At 45.3% G+C, this 19,271-nt stretch overlaps 1 protein-coding gene across 1 annotated transcript in view; it reads left to right on the top strand.

Annotated features, from left to right (window-relative positions):
- DGAT1 (diacylglycerol O-acyltransferase 1) overlaps positions 1–19,271 on the top strand; it is a 158,186-nt gene that overhangs the window by 75,829 nt on the left and 63,086 nt on the right. Inside the window, exons 4-6 of the mRNA XM_029592288.1 lie at positions 1,607–1,692; positions 2,170–2,222; positions 17,567–17,672. Of these exons, the coding sequence (XP_029448148.1) occupies positions 1,607–1,692; positions 2,170–2,222; positions 17,567–17,672 (245 nt within the window). The remainder of the gene's footprint in view (positions 1–1,606; positions 1,693–2,169; positions 2,223–17,566; positions 17,673–19,271) is intronic.

The raw sequence follows: 19,271 nt of genomic DNA, 5'->3' as shown, positions 1-19,271 counted from the left end.
GTCATGCAGTGAGCCTGCTAAATCCATGATTTAAGGATGAGCAACTTCTGAGCCCATCCTGCCTGCAGTGTGTATGTGCGAGTGAGAAAGGGAGTCTGTCTGAGGATGCGTGTGTGTGAGAGAACCCTTTTGAAGGGGGGTGTGTATGCGAGAGAGCCTTTGTGAGGGTGTGTGTGCGAGGGAGAAAGGGAGTCTGTCTGAGGATGCATGTGTGTGAGAGAACCCTTTTGAAGGGGTGTGTGTGTGTGCGAGAGAGCCTGTGTGTGTGCGAGGGAGAAAAGGAGTCTGTCTGAGGGTGTGTGTGTGCGCGAGTGAGGAGTTTCTGGGAGTGGAGGGCTGGGAGGTGGTGATAGAATGGAAGGAGTTTAGCCTGGAGTGGTAGGGGAGGAGGTAGTGGAGGAGTTGGGGTCTGAGAGGGTAGGGTGAAAGGATCTTGCCAGGGAGTAGGGAGAGAGGTGTAAGGGACACTACTTAATGTGCTCGTAGGGAAATTCTGCCCTTTGAGTAATAACTTTTCTGTATTACATTTTAAATGAATTACTCAGACTGTGATGTATATGTGGTGGTGTTTTGAGCAGAATTCCCCCAGGATTAATGCAAACCTTGCACAGTTTAGACTGCAGAAGAGCAGGAGAAGGATGAAGCCATTGAACGTCCACCTAACTTTTTGTTTCCATTCATCCCAACAAACTTGGGACTTCTGTAGCTAAAGGCACCCTCTGTCAGGCTGCATCTGCTCCTGTGATGTGCAGGCAGGTCAGGGGTCATAGTGTTAGAGCCAGGCGTTCACATGGCGTTACTGCTTGAATATTGACTCTTGACACAACAGATGGTTTAGTCGTTCAGTCCTTTCAGAGGTAGAACCCAACTCCATGCCCATTAGGCAGGGCCTGGGCTCCCCTCGTCCTCAGATTGCAGAGTCTGGGGCTGGCACTGAAGTCTTCACCATGCCAGCACTCCCAAGTGGTATCAGACAGCATAGGTGGAAGGACCACAGCAGTATGTGGGCCCAGGCCCATTTTTATTAACTTACCTTCCAAGACAATTCTATGTAAAATGCAAAATGTCTCGGCGAAAATGTTCGCCATCTCTTAGTGGTTGCTTCAAGTTATTTGTCCTATTTTATAGGACAGCTACCTTAGGTACTTAGTCCTACTTGTGTGGCTCATTATGCCTGCTTGTCCTTGGAGAGAATGAAGGTGCTTACCTGTAGCTCGTGTTCTCCATGGATGGTAGCATAAGTTTATGCTTCCCCTTGAAATCGGCTTCAACTGAAAAGCTAGTACATAAGAAATTGCCATGCTGGGTCAGACCAAGGGTCCATCAAGCCCAGCATCCTGTTTCCAACAGAGGCCAGACCAGGCCACAAGAACCTGGCAAGTACCCAAACACTAAGAAGATCCCATGCTACTGATGCAATTAATAGCAGTGGCTATTCCCTAAGTAAACTTGATTAATAGCCGTTAATGGATTTCTCCTCCAAGAACATTTCCAATAGAATAAGGACGCCTGCCACATGGCCAGAAAAGAGAATACTCCTGTCCTCTAGCTTCACTTGTGTGCCTGAGTATTCTGCTCTCAGTGAATTCTCTCTGCTTTCTTACAGATATGGCATTTTAGTAGATCCAATTCAAGTGGTCTCTCTGTTCCTCAAAGACCCGTACAGCTGGCCTTCTCTGTGCCTTATACTTGGTGAGTGTTGGATAAGAGAACACGGACTCTTACCTGTAGAGGCTTCATTACTCACTTTTGTTTCCAGAATACAAGGTATAAATCCAGAATCCCACAGGCTTCTCTCATATTGATATATCTGTATCTTCACTCTCCTCTTGAGGGTCCCAGAATCCCATGAGATCTTCCTCTTAGGTTTGGGGTCTGTAACCCGAATCTCATTTCTAGAATCCTGTGAGACTTCTTCTCCCTAATATTTCCAGAATCTCCCGGGATCTTGTCCATACCCTAACCTTATTCCTAGAATCTCATAGGATCCACCCCCATAAGGACAGTTTGTTTGTGTTATAACCATAAGACTTGACTTCTACGTGAGGCTAAATCTACAAATATTGCTCTTCTGCTCTTACACTGCTGTGTGTTCAGACTTTGGAAATGGTAATGTTTTCGTTTTTAATCTAGCTGAATTTATTTTATTTATTTTTTTTTTTTTTTTAGCATCCAATATATTTGTGTTGGCAGCTCTGCACACAGAGAGACGACTTGCATCGGTAAGCTCGATTTTGTAAAATAACATGTACAAACTGTCTCTTGCATCGTACAATCTGAATGGGTTATTGACATTTGCCCCAGGCTCCCACTCTTCTGCATACACAGGAAACCACATAATTAACCTGCCTGATTTACAACCTGCCTCACAGTCAACAAATCTGAATCTCTTCCAAGCTAATTCAGTCACCTGAAGGAAGCTGCAATGCTTGCAGGGATCATGTAACAGCCTTCTGTCTCTACCAACGCAATTAAACGATTTAAATAGATTGGGGGCTGTTGCCATATATGGAGCAATAAAGCACTTTACAAGGCCTTACAACTCTGTCTCTGGAAGGGATCCTAAATGAGAAATTGACATCGTACATGACGAGGGTAGCAGACCTAAGCCAACTGAATCAGGCTGTCATCCCCAACAAACCAAGGGAGACTGGTGAAGAGCCCTCTAGTCTACTCTGGAGAAACAGGATCGAAGGAAGGAAGGTGCAAGGTTATGAGGAGTATGAGTGTACGCCAAGGACAAAAAGCTGGAAAGCTATGAATACAAATGCTCCTAGTCTCAAAGAGGGGAAACCGTGTGATAATGCAGTGGTCACTGGTGAGGCCTCACTCCTGAAGGCCGTATCTCACAAAGAGAGGGGCTCAACCACCATTGGGAGGGGCCTTATGCGATGAGGCTGGAGGCCCTAAATGTGTATATCCTAGAGGAGAAGAGTGTTTGGGTAGGGGGAACATGGAAGGGAAGTTTAAGAACTTGGGATCAGAATGTGAAGGTCCAAGGGGAAGACTTGGGAACAACGTCAGGAAATACTTTTTCACAGAAAGGGAGGAAGTAACAGAATTGAAACCGGCATGGGCTAAGTCCAGAGGGTCCATAGTGGCGAGTGGATGGAAACGAAGCACATGGGGGGGGGGGGGGGGGTCACCTGCACAGAGCAGCATGGGGAGACAGCACTGGGACAGACTTCAGCCATGCTTTGGCCCATACCGGAGTGGAAGAGGGAAGTTGGAGTTGGGTTGCCTTTGGGAATTTGATATGCACATCTCCCAAAACTGGATGAATGTCAGCTGGACAGAGTGGATGGGCCATTTTAGTCTTTATTTGCTGTCATTTACTCTGCTGTATGCTGCAGCCCATCCTACCTCAGGCAGCTTGCAGGCAACAGGTGGGGAGAGTTCAGGCTGAGGCCAATCCATTCTGTCCCCTCCTATCCTGAAAGGCACAGGAGCGGAGTGAACCGTGGAAGCGGTTCTGTTTGATCCCTCCAAGATCTCATTTACATGAAACCAAGAATTGGGAATACAGGTATTGGGAATGTCTCGCACAGGAATAATTTAGCAATAGCTCTAAGGCATCCCTTCTACAGATTATTCAGTTCCTCTTCAGTCCAGACCAGTGGGTTTATGCCTCCCTACCAGCAGATGGCGGCAGAGAACAAACCTTTGAGGCACTGATATATAACCGAGAGCACCACCTGCAGTCCCCTCAGTATTTCTCTGTCTCCAGCAGATGGCAGAGGTGCAAACCTGCAGTCTGATAATAAACAAAAAAAGATTATTTTAGGGTTAGAGAGAAGGTAGAAGATCTGAAGACGGAGCTCCCGCAGGTGTTAGGTTCTTTCGTAGGGCAAGCGGGGGGTTGGTAATCCCTGGCCAGGCTTGACCTTTGATTCCAGGAGGAAGGAAAGCCAGGGGTCCTGGGCCCCTTGCTCCCTCTAAGGCCCTCTCGTCCAGACCGGCTGCCTACAGCGTCCTGGAGCACCCAGACTCAGGAGCGTATTCTTTTCTGTTGGTTTTCTGAGTGGCTTGGGAGGCTGTGGCTTTAAGGGCTAAAGCTTTAAAAAAAAAAAAAAAAAAAGGCCCGTTTGTGGTGGTCGCTCCGTTTGAGCGGCTGAGGAGAGTGTTGGCTCGGCATTGGGGTGAGGAGGGAGCCACGCAGTTGGAGCTGTATTTCAGCACCCGGAGCCAGGTCACCGGCGGCTTTATTTTCTCCAGCTTGGTGTTATTTTTAGCCATGAACCGCACTGCGTGCAGTGCAGTCTCCCACTGTGCATGGGAAAGCTTTGTCGGGCCTGTGGGGGGAGGCGCTCTCGCCTCAATAAGGCCCTTCTCCGCTTTGCCTGTGTCTCTGGAGGAGAGGGAGCGTGGGATTTCTCGGAAGCTGGATTGAAGGGGGCCATGGCGATGGCCAGGCTGTATCCTTAAGTCAACTTGTTAGCAGTTTAGGGACTTCTCCTCCAGGAACTTATCCAAATCTTTTTTTTAAACCCAGATACACTAACCACATCCTCTGGCAACAAGTTCCAGAGCTTAATTGTGCGTTGAGTGAAGAAGATCTTTCTCCGATTAGTTTTAAATGTGCCCCATGCTAACTTCATGGAGTGCCCCCTACTCCTTCTCTTATACAAAAGGGTAAACCGATTCAAATTTACCCATTTTGAAATGTTTGTAAACCATTGTGACGGCTAGTCTAAACAATGATATATAAAAGCCTAACAAATAAATAAAAAATAAATAAATTGTAGACCTCTCATGATCTTAAAGACCTCTATCATATCCCCCCTCAGTCGTCTCTTCTCCAAGCTGAAAAGTCCTAACCTCTTTAGTCTTTCCTCATAGGGGAGCTGTTCCATTCCCCTTATCATTTTGGTAGCCCTTCTCTGTACCTTCTCCATCGCAATTATATCTTTTTTGAGATGCGGTGACCAGAATTGTACACAGTATTCAAGGTGCGGTCTCACCATGGAGCGATACAGAGGCATTATGACATTTTCTGTTCTATTAACCATTCCCTTCCTAATAATTCCCAACATTCTGTTTGCTTTTTTGACTGCTGCAGCACACTGAGCTGACTATTTTAAAGTATTATCCACTATGATGCCTAGATCTTTTTCCTGGGTGGTAGCTCCTAATAACTACAGCATGGGTTATTTTTCCCTAAATAACTCACTTGTTCACATTGAACATCCAAATGGCAGATGAAATTTAATCTTCCAGTCTTGCAAGGTCCTTCTGCAATTTATTACAATCCACATGTGATTCAACTACTCTGAATAATTTTGTACAATCTGCAAATTTGCTTACCTCACTTGTCGTATTCCTTTCCAGATTGATCATAAATATATTGAAAAGCACTGGTCCAAGTACAGATACCTGAGGCACTCCACTGTTTATCTTTTTTCACTTAGAAAATTGACCATTTAATCCTACTCTGTTTTCTGTCTTTTAACCAGTTTGTAATCCACGAATGTACATTGCATCCTATCCCATGATTTTTTTAAATTTTCTTAAAAGCCTCTCATGAGGGACTTTGTCAAACGCCTTCTGAAAATCCAAATACACTACATCTACCCTGGAGGTTCTAGATTTCAGCTTTCTACCTAAAATCCTAAATTTGGCTTCCAGAATCTCCCTACACATTTTTCTGTCGTTGGTGCCTACATGCACCTCAACAGCCGGCTTCTCCCCAGCACTGTCTAAAATCCTATCTAGGTGACGCGTGAGGTCTGCCACCTTCGCACCAGACAGACAAGTTACCAAGTGGCCCTCATGTCCACCAGCCACCCAGCTATCTACATTTCTAATAATCGAATCACCAACTATGACGGCCAACCTATCCCTTTCCTCCGGGGTAGTTGCCCTGTGAGACTCATCTTCTGTGCAAGAAGACAATGCATCACCTGGAGAGCAGGTTCTTGCCACAGGATCACTTCCTGCTACACCAGAGTGATGCTCTCCAACCAGGAGACTTTTCTGATCCAAGGCTGCACCAGGGCTGCCAAACTGGATTTTGGACTTGGCTACCATGTCCCTGATGTTTCATTAATTACCTCTCTGCCTCAGATCCTCCAGGTCTGCCACTCTAGCCTTCAGAGTTCGGACTCGTTCTCTGAGAGCCAGGAGCTCTTTGCACCATTGTGCACAGATACCTCTCACTGGCAGGTAAAAAATCATACATGTGACACTCGATGCAAAATACTGGAAAGCCCCCCTCTTGCTGCTGGATTGCTGCCTTCATCTCAATTTTGTTGAGTTCCTAATTAAGTTTAGGTTGCTATGGGAGTGGGAATGTGTATAATTAGTGCTTTAAATGTCTAGGTATATTGACTAATTAATCTGGTAGTGATCTACAAAGGGAGGATTAAACTCTTTAAACTTTTCTTACTTAGACACTTGAAACCACAATTGGACTTCTCAGGCTTCCATACTGTATTTTAATATCTTCTTTTTTTTCTGGTCTAGATTATTGCCATTCCTTGTTTATCGGTCTCCCTGCATGCTTTTCTCCTCCATTATAAATCATACAAAGCTCCATAGTGCACCTCCTCACAAACATTCCTGCATGTAATCCTATTACCTCTTGTTCTTCTATTTCTTCATTGGCTTTTAATAACATAACATATGCTCAATAGAAACTAGCAGTCATTATATACAGCTTGCTGAATAATGTTTCTTCTCCATGGAGGACTGCCACATTGAAAATATAATCCACCTCCCTGCTTCCTAAGATGCTGAAGTCCAGGTTTATTGGACGTACCTTCACTGAAGCTTGGCCCATCCTGAGGAGCCCCGAGTGTGCCTTTTTGAAGGCTGGACCATCAATCTGGAATTCCCTCCCTCTGGAAATCAGATCTGTCAAATATTTTTTGGAAAGCTCTGTAGACCTGTTGGTTCCAGAAAGCATATTGTGCAGGTGGTAATTGATCCCTTTATAAGATTTGTTTGCAGTCCTCTAAGACTTGTACTTGTCCTGTAATATTAATGGTTTTAACTAATGTGGATGTTTTTATTGTACCCTGCCCTGAACTGTGTGAACACCAAGTACTTACACTACACAATATATATCCTACACACACAGAGAAACGAAAGATTCATCATTTTTCTTTATACATGTTTATTATAACAACAAACCTTATGTCCTATCTAGACATTAAAATTCTCACTATCACAAACCCACCTCATTCATCCACTTTAGAAACAGTATTGCACCTGTCCAAAAATATTGCGTTGAAATATCATCATATCATTTTTATTCAAAAACCAATGAATTGTAATTCTTTCTTTGCCACGTTTTCTTCATGCAAACATATGTTGAATGTACTTTATCTTCATTATCCATGTGCCCCTCTTCATACATTTTTATCTTCCTAGTCCAACAGCGAGATCTCCGTTTCACCCTGTTATTTAAGGGCTTCCTCAGGGACTAACTTAAACGATTCCAAAATATCACAATTGAACTGTGTAAAGGCAGATGATAAATCTTTTAAATAAACTCCGATACAGTTAGTCCCCCACCTAACATGAAGAAACCCTGGGTATTGCCCGCTAGCATCTTTACCAAATGCTGGTAAGAGTTGGAGACATCCACATTACAGATTGTTACTATCTGAGCAAACAAAGGTCCTTCTAGCAGTGAAAACCTGCCCAGATCTTAATGGCATGAGAGGGGCCTTGCTTTCCTATCAGTATTGCCTCACACGCTGTTTTGTTGGGAGATTGAGACACGGATGCCTCCCTTACCCATACTTGAAGTTTCTTATCTTGCTTTTTGTCCAAACGTGTTGCTTGTAACAGGGCAATTTGAACTTTATGACCACAGGGATTGCAGTACTTTATAAGGTTTATACACTGAACCTATTCCTGGCACAATCCTGGTTGCATTTGTAATGGGCGAGTCATTCTGTCAGCTCACAGAGGGCAAAGAAACAGGAACCTTTAATGACTCATCCCACCCTAAGCTCGGACACCTCCCAATGACAAAACAAGACTTGAATCCCACTCCTTACCACCTTCCAATCACCCCCAATCCTCTTATCCCCCTTTTACCAGGGGCAAGAGTCCATGTCAGACGTCTGGAAGCCCCACCTCCCGTCCTGCCGTTCGTACGTCTGGGAAAGAGAAGAAAACATTGCAGGCTAGTTGTACTTCTATATTCCTGAAGTACGGCTTCATCTCTTGCATGTCCATTGTCTAGGGCAGTTTGTTGTACCAGAATTAAAGTCATAACTCTGAGTGCCTTCCTGGTCAAGACCTTCAGAAGCTACGAAGTGCTGAATTGAGATGTATACAGGCTTAAAGGGATTCTGCTAATTAGCACAAAATAATGGAAAGAGTCCCAGTGGATCGTCAAACAGCTAAACATGCAGTTAAATTCAAGAGTCCAGCAACTTTGCTAGCACATTCGGCTGATTGCTTCCCCAGGCCTGCCATCCTTCTGAAGCCTGGCTGACAAACCTCCTCCACTTGGATAATCTCTTCAGCTGACCACCTCCGATGCCAAAGAGAGCAGAAAGCCAAGGCTCCTTCGACAGTCATGTGACTCAGTTTTACTTTCATAGCTGACCCGCAGTTATGCCGGAAATTGCAGCTTAAATTGGATGAGTCGCTCAGCCAACTGTACACAAATTGGCATGAGCGCCTTCCGAGTCGTAACCAAGGCCGAATAATCTTAGAAAATCAGAATCTGCTCATCCTCATACTGTTATCTTTCTGTTTTTGTGATAAGCTTGAAGAATGTCCACTTTGTGCACAGAGTTTAAGAATTTAGCAATAACTAATTGGATGCGGCTTAATACGGTACGAAAGCTTCAATCCCAGGCAGTGAGCCCTTTCTATATGGAGATCGCCATGTTTTTTTGTCAAGAGGCAATACACGTGGTAGTCAGTCTTCCAGGGCATTTGCCAATTCATACACGCACCAGCTCGCAGTCTCTCACACACATACGCATCCTTCAAAATCTCCTCATATAGATTCCCTCTCTCTGGCCCACGCACACACCTCTACACACAGGCTCGCAGTCTCTCACACACATACGCATTCCTTCAAAATCTCCTCATATAGATTCCCTCTCTCTGGCCCACGCACACACCTCTACACACAGGCTCGCAGTCTCTCACACACACACGCATTCCTTCAAAATCTCCTCATAGAGATTCCCTCTCTCTGGCCCACGCACACACCTCTACACACAGGCTCGCAGTCTCTCACACACATACGCATTCCTTCAAAATCTCCTCATAGAGATTCCCTCTCTCTGGCCCACGCACACACCTCTACACACAGGCTCGCAGTCTCTCACACACATACGCATTCCTTCAAAATCTCCTCATAGAGATTCCCTCTCTCTGGCCCACGCATACACCTCTACACACAGGCTCGCAGTCTCTCACACACATACGCATTCCTTCAAAATCTCCTCATAGAGATTCCCTCTCTCTGGCCCACGCACACACCTCTACACACAGGCTCGCAGTCTCTCACACAAATAACCTCTATGCACACTCACTCTCACCGGGGCCTGCTCCATCTTCACTGCAAGCAGGATGGGCTCTGCTTGTGGCTCACCGGGACTTGCACCCTCTTTACCACGAGCGGGATGGGCTCTGCTCGTGGCACACCGGGACTTGCACCCTCTTTGCCGGGAGGGGGATGGGCTCTGCTCGTGGCACACCGGGACTTGCACCCTCTTTACCGTGAGCGGGATGGGCTCTGCTTGTGGCATGCCGGGACTTGCACCCTCTTTGCCGTGAGCGGGATGGGCTCTGCTTGTGGCACACCGGGACTTGCACCCTCTTTACCGCGAGCGGGATGGGCTCTGCTTGTGGCACCCCGGGACTTGCACCCTCTTTGCCGGGAGGGGGATGGGCTCTGCTTGTGGCACACCGGGACTTGCACCCTCTTTGCCGGGAGGGGGATGCGCTCTGCTCGTGGCTCACCGGGACTTGCACCCTCTTTACCGTGAGCAGGATGGGCTCTGCTCGTGGCACGCCGGGACTTGCACCCTCTTTGCCGGGAGGGCGATGGGCTCTGCTTGTGGCTCGCCGGGACTTGCACCCTCTTTGCCGGGAGGGCGATGGGCTCTGCTTGTGGCTCGCCGGGACTTGCACCCTCTTTGCCGGGAGGGGGATGGGCTCTGCTCGTGGCACACCGGGACTTGCACCCTCTTTGTCGTGAGCGGGATGGGCTCTGCTTGTGGCACCCCGGGACTTGCACCCTCTTTACCGTGAGCGGGATGTGCTGGGGCCTGCGCAGGAGGGGAATTCTATGCTAATTCTTCCCTCTGTAGTAGCGCAGACTTCCCCAGGAGAAAAGTACCTGGCAAACACCCAAACACTAAATGATTCCGTGCTACTAATGCCAGTAATGGTGGCTCTTCTCTCAATTTTTTTTTAATTAGATGTTTGTATAGAGCCTGATGTGAAGCTATAAGCAGTTTATGCAAATTTGCCACATAATTGCTGCAAATTGAAAAATCAGCCTCAAGAAACTGGATGCCGTAGTCATTGCTGCCCCGTTCCCTTTTAAGCATCAAAAGGTACAAAAGAGTGGCTGGGGAGCTATCGACCCCGTAGCAAGAAGCATTCGATGAGGTTTTTATACTGAGGGGAATATCTTAGTAAATATTTTGGGGGGCAGGGTGTGTAGAACGTGCTGTACATTCTCCATAGCGGGTATCAAAATCTGGAACAACATGCCGTTGGACCTGCGTCTTGAATCCTGTCACAAAACCTTCAAACAAAACCTTCAAACATGGTTGTTTGAACAAGCATTCACTCTATGAATCTCATCTAACCTAAAAATTCAGCTATCCCTTATTATTCCTCACTGGCTCCAAGTTCTTTTCCTCGCATTTTGTATTTACATTCTGCTATTCCATACCCCTCCACTGTTACTCAATTCAGGCTATTGTATGCAATGTGACATTGGTCTCGCTGCTGACAGTTAATTTGCTCCTGCGAATACATGGTTATTTATATTTTATTGTTTGATATTTAATGATGTATGCATATTATCTTTAAAACCCTTGTTTCTGTAAAGCCTGTTGCTGTTAAATGTTTTACTGGGTTTTTTTTAAACTGTTACATGTAAAGCCTGTTGCTAATTTATTGTTTCACTGTAAACCGAGGTGATGTATGTCTATACGTACTGCGGTATAAAAGAATCTATAAAAAAATATGTATATTTATTTATTTATTTAAATTCCTCCACTACTTTTTTTTTTAAACATAAGAGGTGCAGTGCTTGGGTCGTCAGAGCAAAGGTTCACTGAGCCCATCATCTTGTCTGACAGCAACTAATGTGCATCCCTGCCAGAAATCGGAGGTGGCCGTCCCTGGCCATGTATTAAGGAAAGAACTCTGACGCAGTGAGCTGATGCATTGGGAGTTTAAAAACTGCAAAAAGGCATCAGCTGAGAGCACATTTTAAGAGGAGGAGTAGGGAGTTTCTCGGATTCATGAAACCAAGCAGATGATGTCTTGGGGGGGGACCCGGACACTCTGCCCAGTTGTTTGTTCTTCCTCTTGCTCCCTCTGCAGAGGTGGTGCCTGTGGCTGCTCCCGTGCCCGCCCGCAGCCCACACCCCACTCAGCTTGTGTTGATTGTGCTATAGAGCCACGTTATTTCTTTTTCTCGTCGGCGCCCTACAGCGTGCTCAGGTGGCTCCAGGGAACCCTTGGTTGCCTCCTCTCAGCATCGCGTTGGCCAGCAGGGACAGTCGTAGTAAAGGCAGCTCTTTAGCCTCCCCCCGCCCCCCCCCGGGCCGGAGCCCACCAGCTTCATGGTGCATCCAAGTCCAATGGCTGAACCCAAATCTCCTGCACTGTACCATGGGGCTGGCCATAAGCAACATGAATAAGAACCTTGCTTAGTTTAAGGCCTTACCTAAATTATGGAATGAACTTCAAATAGCTGGGACTGATTAATGGCCGCCCAATAAAACTTCTATTAGTACAAGTGTTCTCCCTTCAGCTAAAGGTCCAGGAAGGCAGCTGTGCTTATCTGTATACTGCTATCAACCTGCACCCTACAAGGGATCTCCGGTCCTATCTTCCCCTCTTCTAGCATCTGCAAGATTAATCTGCATGAGGCTTCTTGCACTCAAACTATGGCATAAAATTTCACAAGAGCTACTTCACCTTCACCTTCCTCCTTTTGAGTCCTATCAGGGGGAGAGTGCACTGAGCACTGCCTGTGACTTATGCTCAGTGTTGGGAATAGCAGCAGATGAGCTCCAGCAGCCACGTGTGGCAGGCTAGGGAACTGGTGAGCCAGCTGACCTTCTTATATGAACGTCGCCCCTCTCCAGCCCTTGTATATAGAGGGAACAGGCCCGTTGTGATGAGTTTGTGTTTCTCTGGGAGGCTGATGGGCTTTTCACTGCTGCTTCAGCTCTTCCTTTGACCCTACGAGTTCTCTGCATGCCCTGTGGTGTGCCAGACAGCATTTTTGTTAATGTAGCTGTGTCTCGGGCTTGATAAAGTTGGGAAACACTGTCCCAGTCCTGGTGGTGTATGTAAGGGTATAGAACCAGTCCCTTTCAGCCTTCCCATGCCACTGCCCTAATCTGTTTAGCCTTTCCTCATAGGAGAGCCGCGGGTCCACAAACTTTGGAACAGTTTTTAATCCTTAGGTCTTAAGACGGAACATGAATTATTATTATTTTTTTTTTAGCAAGTTATTGAAGGCTTGCTCCATTAAAGAAGCCTTCAGCATTTGCATTTGACCAAATTTGGTGCAGCTCTTGTCAATCAGAGGCAGTGGTAGATTTTAATGTGTCTTTATATCAGTATCTGTATAAAAAGATGGAATCTGCTTTATACAATTTTTTTGAAAGAAAGTGGGATAGAAATATTTTAAGTAACTTCATCCCCTTTATTATCTTTGTCTCCCTCCTCTGCACCTTTTCTAGTTTCTCCTAATCTTTTTTTGAGATGTGACAGCAACTTCATGCAATACCTGAGGTGTAATCACATCATGGATCGATATAGGGGCATTTTTATATTCCCAGCTTTGTTATATATTCCTTTCCAAATAATTAATATAAATTTACACTTTTGACCGCTGCAGTACACTTGACGTATTGCCCACAAGGCTTCCAAGGTCCTTTCCTGAATGGGGTTAAACTTTAGCCACACAAATTTCATCTGCCATTCAGATGCCCAGTTCCCCAGTCTTGCAGTTCCTCATAGTCTGGTTACTTTGAATAATTTTGTATCATCTGCAGATGTGATCACCTCGCTCACTACTCCCTCTTCCAGGTCATCAATGAATACGTTAAACATTGGTCTCAGTACAGATCCTTGGGGCACATCTACTATTCACCTCTCTCCATTTGGGAAAACCAAAAATGTAGTTGACTTTGTTTCCTTTCATTATCCAGTTCTCCGTGGACAAGCGTAACCAGTGAGCCACGCAAGATGGGCGACATCGTCCAATGGCGTCGAGTTGGCCTTTATTCTCTCCTAGCCCAGAAACGTCTGTGAGCTTTTTCTGGGTGTGCATGGGAGTTCCTGTGCTAACATCACTGTGCGCCCTCCCTCAGTCTGTTTTTGTCCACTTTGCGAATGGTCAGAATTTCTTTCCTTTATCGGTCACGACTATTCAAAAAAAAAAGAGACAAAAAGGTTTTACAGAAAAGACCATCTCACAATGTCTGCACCAAGATCTCCCACAGAAAGAAAGGGGAAAAGCCCTTTTAAAACCTTTGGATAATGCCACCATAAGATGGCTTTAGCAGACCAGCACGACTAATGTCTTCTTTGCCTCGGCCCACACAATAACAGCAGGACTTGTGGCTGAATGCCCCTGAGGGCACTAATATATTGAGACCTCGGTCTGAAATATGAACTTAAAAGCTCATCTGAGCACAAAAGGTCAAAGCATCATAAGAAAAGAGAATGATACCCATCAATAGACACTTCAAAAAGATCTCTGGGTAGGTAACTGGTGTGAGAAGCATCGTAGAAAGCAGCCGGTGCTGAACGGTGGTGCAAAACCATTGATGCATAGAGGCTTCAAGGCAAAAGGGAATGGCGCAGAATTACCTGAGCTGTAGAAGAATGGAGCAGAGGCGGCTGCACAGACAGCAATTGGTGCTGGCGATTCAGCGCCAAGTAGTGCAAAAGCATTTACCTAGACAACGGCACCAAAAAAAGAACGAGACAGGAATGTCAACATTGGAAAAGCTGCTGAGCACCAGCATCCTTCACAATTGTCTGCATCTGTAAGTGCCATGTCTTCACCATCTTCGTTGCAACTAGAGGGACTGCCTCTTTCATAGTTTTCAGACTGACATGCATTTGTGCAGAAACTCTGGATGGAGTGTAAGATATGTGAAGGAATTGCTAGACAGGGAACAAACATTTTTGAAAACCCATTTTTAGAATGCTTAAGGGAAGAGCTAAGATTTTAACTTCACCATCTTATTTTGTAAAAGCCAAAAAACTGGAAGAACCCATTGAGGTATCTTCAGAAGAAGAAAAAAGATCACGTTCACTGTCGTATAATACATTAAATTCTGCAGATTCTCAAAATTCAGTTGACTTCCTATAATATATTATATAATTCCTATAATTGCCGACAAAACACTCGCCCTGCCACCCAATGCCTCTACCCTCACCACCCTCCTCTCCCGCGTCCCTGCCCCTAACAGATCCCTCATAAGATAACTCCCTCTCTTAGTTGCCACCATCTTGGATTTTCATCTTCACGCTGTGACTTCCATATCTTCAGTAATGTACACTCTGTATCTAGTTTTATAATCATATGCGCTACTTCCTCCCCAACGCATCTCTTGTAAATAGTTCCTTGCAATCTGTGCAACTCCTCCTTCCCCCCCCCCATGCAACCCTTTCAACTCTTCACTCCCCTCCCTATATGCAATATACATCCCCTATCCCCTCTATACATTCCCTCCATCTTCATCCCCCCCCCCCCCCCCAATCCATCCCCCAACCGGGAAGCCCAGGCTGCAAAGCCATACAGTCTGCAGAGAACACCTGTTACAGGTAAGGTGACTGAGTGAGTAAATGTACAGTCTGCAGAGAATGCCTGTTACAGGTAAGGTGACCGAGTGAGTAAATGTACAGTCTGCAGAGAACGCCTGTTACAGGTAAGGTGACTGAGTGAGTAAATGTACAGTCTGCAGAGAACGCCTGTAACAGGTAAGGTGACCGAGTGAGTAAATGTACAGTCTGCAGAGAACGCCTGTAACAGGTAAGGTGACCGAGTGAGTAAATGTACAGTCTGCAGAGAACGCCTGTTACAGGTAAGGTGACCGAGTGAGTAAATGTACAGTCTGCAGAGAACGCCTGTTACAGGTAAGGTGACCGAGTGAGTAAATGTACAGTCTGCAGAGAATGCCTGTTACAGGTAAGGTGACTGAGTCAGTAAACTTACCTGCTTATGTCCATGTGGAAGGGGTGGCTAAATCTGGACTGGTCAGACGCGGCAAACCTAGCCAGTTGGCATTGAAAATCCGCACCAAGCAGTTAAGGGGGAAAATGAAATACAAACCCTGCATTCCCCCTTCCTACTCTGAAAAAGAAAAGAAACTGTCTCAAGGGCTTCCCACCACCCTGATCCGCTCTTCCTGAGGAATTGTCCTGCGTCAGTGCCTTTATCCCCCTTTCATTTTTTTTTTTTTTGAGGCCTGGTCCTGGAACCCTCCTTTAATCCCCTTTTTCAGCACTCGCTCTCTCTTTTTAAGAGATGTTGTCCCGGGGTAGCGGCTGGGTCAGTTTTTGAAAGGCTTTGATCCAGCCTGATCCCTTTCTGTTACCTGAGGTGATGAGGAAGGTGGGGTATGGTACAGTCAGTTTTTGTAACACTAGCAGTCCTTTCTGTGCCCTCTAGCAGATCAACCTTAGGGTTTTTCAGTTTGCTTAGGCTGTTTCTGATTCCTTTAGTTCAGGCCTTTCAGTGTGCAGACTCGCCACGCCACCTCTAGCAGTCTCGGTCCATATTGTTCAATATAGATCCATTCCTTAAACCTTTCTGGTATTCCTTTGTCTCCAAAATTGGACGTGCATCTCTAACCGCAGGGCTTCCATACTCCATTTCAGGCAAGGCCGCCTCCTGCAGCAGGGAGCACCTGCAGTTTCTCCGGTGCGTTTCCATCGGCTTTCCTAGTGATCTTGGCTAACTTTTGTTGCATCTCCAGTTTGGTAACTTTCCTCTCTCTAACTAAGGAAAGCATACACTCTAAAATGTGGAAAGGCAACTCTGGTCCTGGAATACCCTAAATTCACATTGCATCAATCCAGTCAACAGTGAGGTCACAGACGAGCAGTTGGCCAGTCTGACTTGACGGTAGTCCTACCAATCTAACTCAGGGCTTGCCCTTCCAAAATTCAGATCTTGTAACTGCTCTGGCTATGAATGCATCCATCCTATGCTCAGGAGCTCAACTCTGGGATACTTCAAACCTAGGACCCATGGATTCTGTGACCAAAGCATTTTCCTCTAATGCAGAAGCAGCCAAAGTGGATCTGTTAGTAATAAATGTGAAGACAAAGGTGTTCCATGATACACATTCTCCCTTCAAGAGAGCAGGTCGTTAGTATCCCTTGCACCAAGGCTCGAAGGGAATGGTGAATAAAACGGAAAATGTCATAATGCCTCTGTATTGCTCCATGGGAGACTGCACCTTGAATACTGTGTACAATTCTGGTCGCCGCATCTCAAAAAAGATATAATTGCGATGGAGAAGGTACAGAGAAGGGCAACCAAAATGATAAAGGGAATGGAACAGCTCCCCTACGAGGAAAGACTAAAGAGGTTAGGACTGTTCAGCTTGGAGAAGAGACGGCTGAGGGGGGATATGATAGAGGTGTTTAAAATCATGAGAGGTCTAGAATGAGTAGATGTGACTGGGTTATTTACTCTTTCGGATAATAGAAAGACTAGGGGGCACTCCATGAAGTTAGCAAGTAGCACATTTAAAACTAATCAGAGAAAATTCTTTTTCACTCAACGCACAATTAAACTCTGGAATTTGTTGCCAGAGGGATGTGGTTAGTGCAGTTAGTGTAGTTGGGTTCAAAAAAGGTTTGGATAAGTTCTTGGAGGAGAAGTCCATTAATGGCTATTAATCAAGTTTACTTAGGGAATAGCCACTGCTATTAATTGCATCAGTAGCATGGGATCTTCTTAGTGTTTGGGTACTTGCCAGGTTCTTATGGTCTGGTTTGGCCTCTGTTGGAAACAGGATGCTGGGCTTGATGGACCCTTGGTCTGACCCAGCATGCCAATTTCTTATGTTTTTGATACACGTTCTCCCTTCAAGAGAGCAGGTTGTTAGTATCCCTTGGACCAGGGCTTATCTTTATTGCCCAAGTCTGGTTCCCATTGGCTTTCACAGATCCCATCAAATGAGGAGACTCACAGAATCACGATACTTTTCTCTCTCCATCACATCCTGTCTGCTGACAAGGTAAAGATCTGGTTTGTCCTTCAGTGTCCCTCACAACTCGCTGTTTCCTTAGGTCATTGAATGATGTGGTTTGACTTGTTTGTGAGCTTTCCCTTGAACATGAATCTTGTTCTCCTTTCCCTCTTGTGCAGGGCACCTTCCCGGAGAGGCTGGGGATAGTCCTCTATACTTTGAATCTTGGCACCATCCTTTGTGCGCCTGTGCTTGTTGTGTTCATGGTCATCTCTATCACTCCAGGTAAATAATGGAAGAAGCTTCTCTCATTTCACTGCTTCCAGCCCCCAAAGAAATCTGACTTTTCCCTTCCCAGGATCAGTCCACACCCTCTGAAACTCAGCTGCACGTGACCTGGATTCTGTGAGATGCAGAGGTTCTCTGTTACCAACTAATGATAGCATCTGTGCTGATTCTTAACCTCAAATACTGTAACCATACTTTTACTTATTGTATTTATGCTCAGTGGTATAGTTATTCAAGTTATTCAGCCTTCAGCCTTTCTCCTATGAGGAAAGGCTGAAGGAAGTTAGGGCTGTTCAGCTTGGAGAAGAGACTGCTGAGGGGGAATATGATAGAGGTGTTTAAAATCATGAGAGGTCTAGAACGGGTAGATGTGACTCGGTTATTTACTCTTTCGGATAGTAGAAAGACTAGGGGGCACTCCATGAAGTTAGCATGGGGCACATTTAAAACTAATCGGAGAAAGTTCTTTTTCACTCAACGCACAATTAAACTCTGGAATTTGTTGCCAGAGGATGTGGTTAGTGCAGTTAGTGTAGCTGTGTTTAAAAAAGGATTGGATAAGTTCTTGGAGGAGAAGTCCATTACCTGCTATTAAGTTCACTTAGAGAATAGCCACTGCCATTAGCAATGGTTACATGGAATAGACTTAGTTTTTGGGTACTTGCCAGGTTCTTATGGCCTGGTTTGGTCACTGTTGGAAACAGGATGCTGGGCTTGATGGACCCTTGGTCTGACCCAGTATGGCAAGTTCTTATGTTCCTATGTTCTTAGCAATGCAAAAAGGACCCGCAACAGTGCCTGATCACCCAGAAGTATTTGTATACTGGTATCATAAAACACTGGCTTAATAGCAGCAGATTGTAATCTACCAGTCTTTAAACTCAAAACATCATCTTGCTATGTTCTGAGTTAACAATTTTTTTTTTAGTTTGTTACGCAAGTAAAACCACTTATTGGTAAATGCTAAATAAATAAATAAAGGGCCTTCAAGCTGGAAGGAGCTGAGAACAGGCCTTCATTAATCCACATTCCTTGTATGTAAAGGGGTCCAAACAGCATGAAACCTTGTTGACTGTTTTCAAATATCCTTCTAACTTCTTCCAGTCACCCAACACTACAATGCGTCAGGGGCGTCTTGAAAAACTCCTAATATTTAATCCAGCCTGCCATTTTTTAAGATGTGAGATTAAATAGTACAAGTTTTTCTAGAAGCTCCCGATGCAGGCATCTGGAAGAAGTTAGAAGGATATTTGAAAATAGCCACAAGGTTTCCTGCTGTTTGGACCCCTCTGCATATAAGGAATGCGGATTAAGTGAAGGCCTGTTCTCGGCTCCTTCCATCCTGAGGGATTTAAGACAAGTGGTTTTACTTGCATAACGAAAACTAAAACAAAAATGTTTAACACAGAACATAGCAAGATGGTTTGAGTTTGAAGACTGGTAGATTTTATTTTATTTATTTAACATGTTTTTGTATACCGTGTATTCGGTTTTGCCATCATAACGGTTGACAGGGCAAGAAAATATTAGAGTAACAGAGTTTTTAACAAAGAATTTCAAAGATAAAGTTGGGTAACATTGGGGAGGTAATAGGCG

The sequence above is a fragment of the Rhinatrema bivittatum genome, chromosome 2 (genome assembly GCF_901001135.1).
Source record: "Rhinatrema bivittatum chromosome 2, aRhiBiv1.1, whole genome shotgun sequence".
Classification (NCBI taxonomy): domain Eukaryota; kingdom Metazoa; phylum Chordata; class Amphibia; order Gymnophiona; family Rhinatrematidae; genus Rhinatrema; species Rhinatrema bivittatum.
This window is presented reverse-complemented; position numbering and strand designations above follow the sequence as displayed.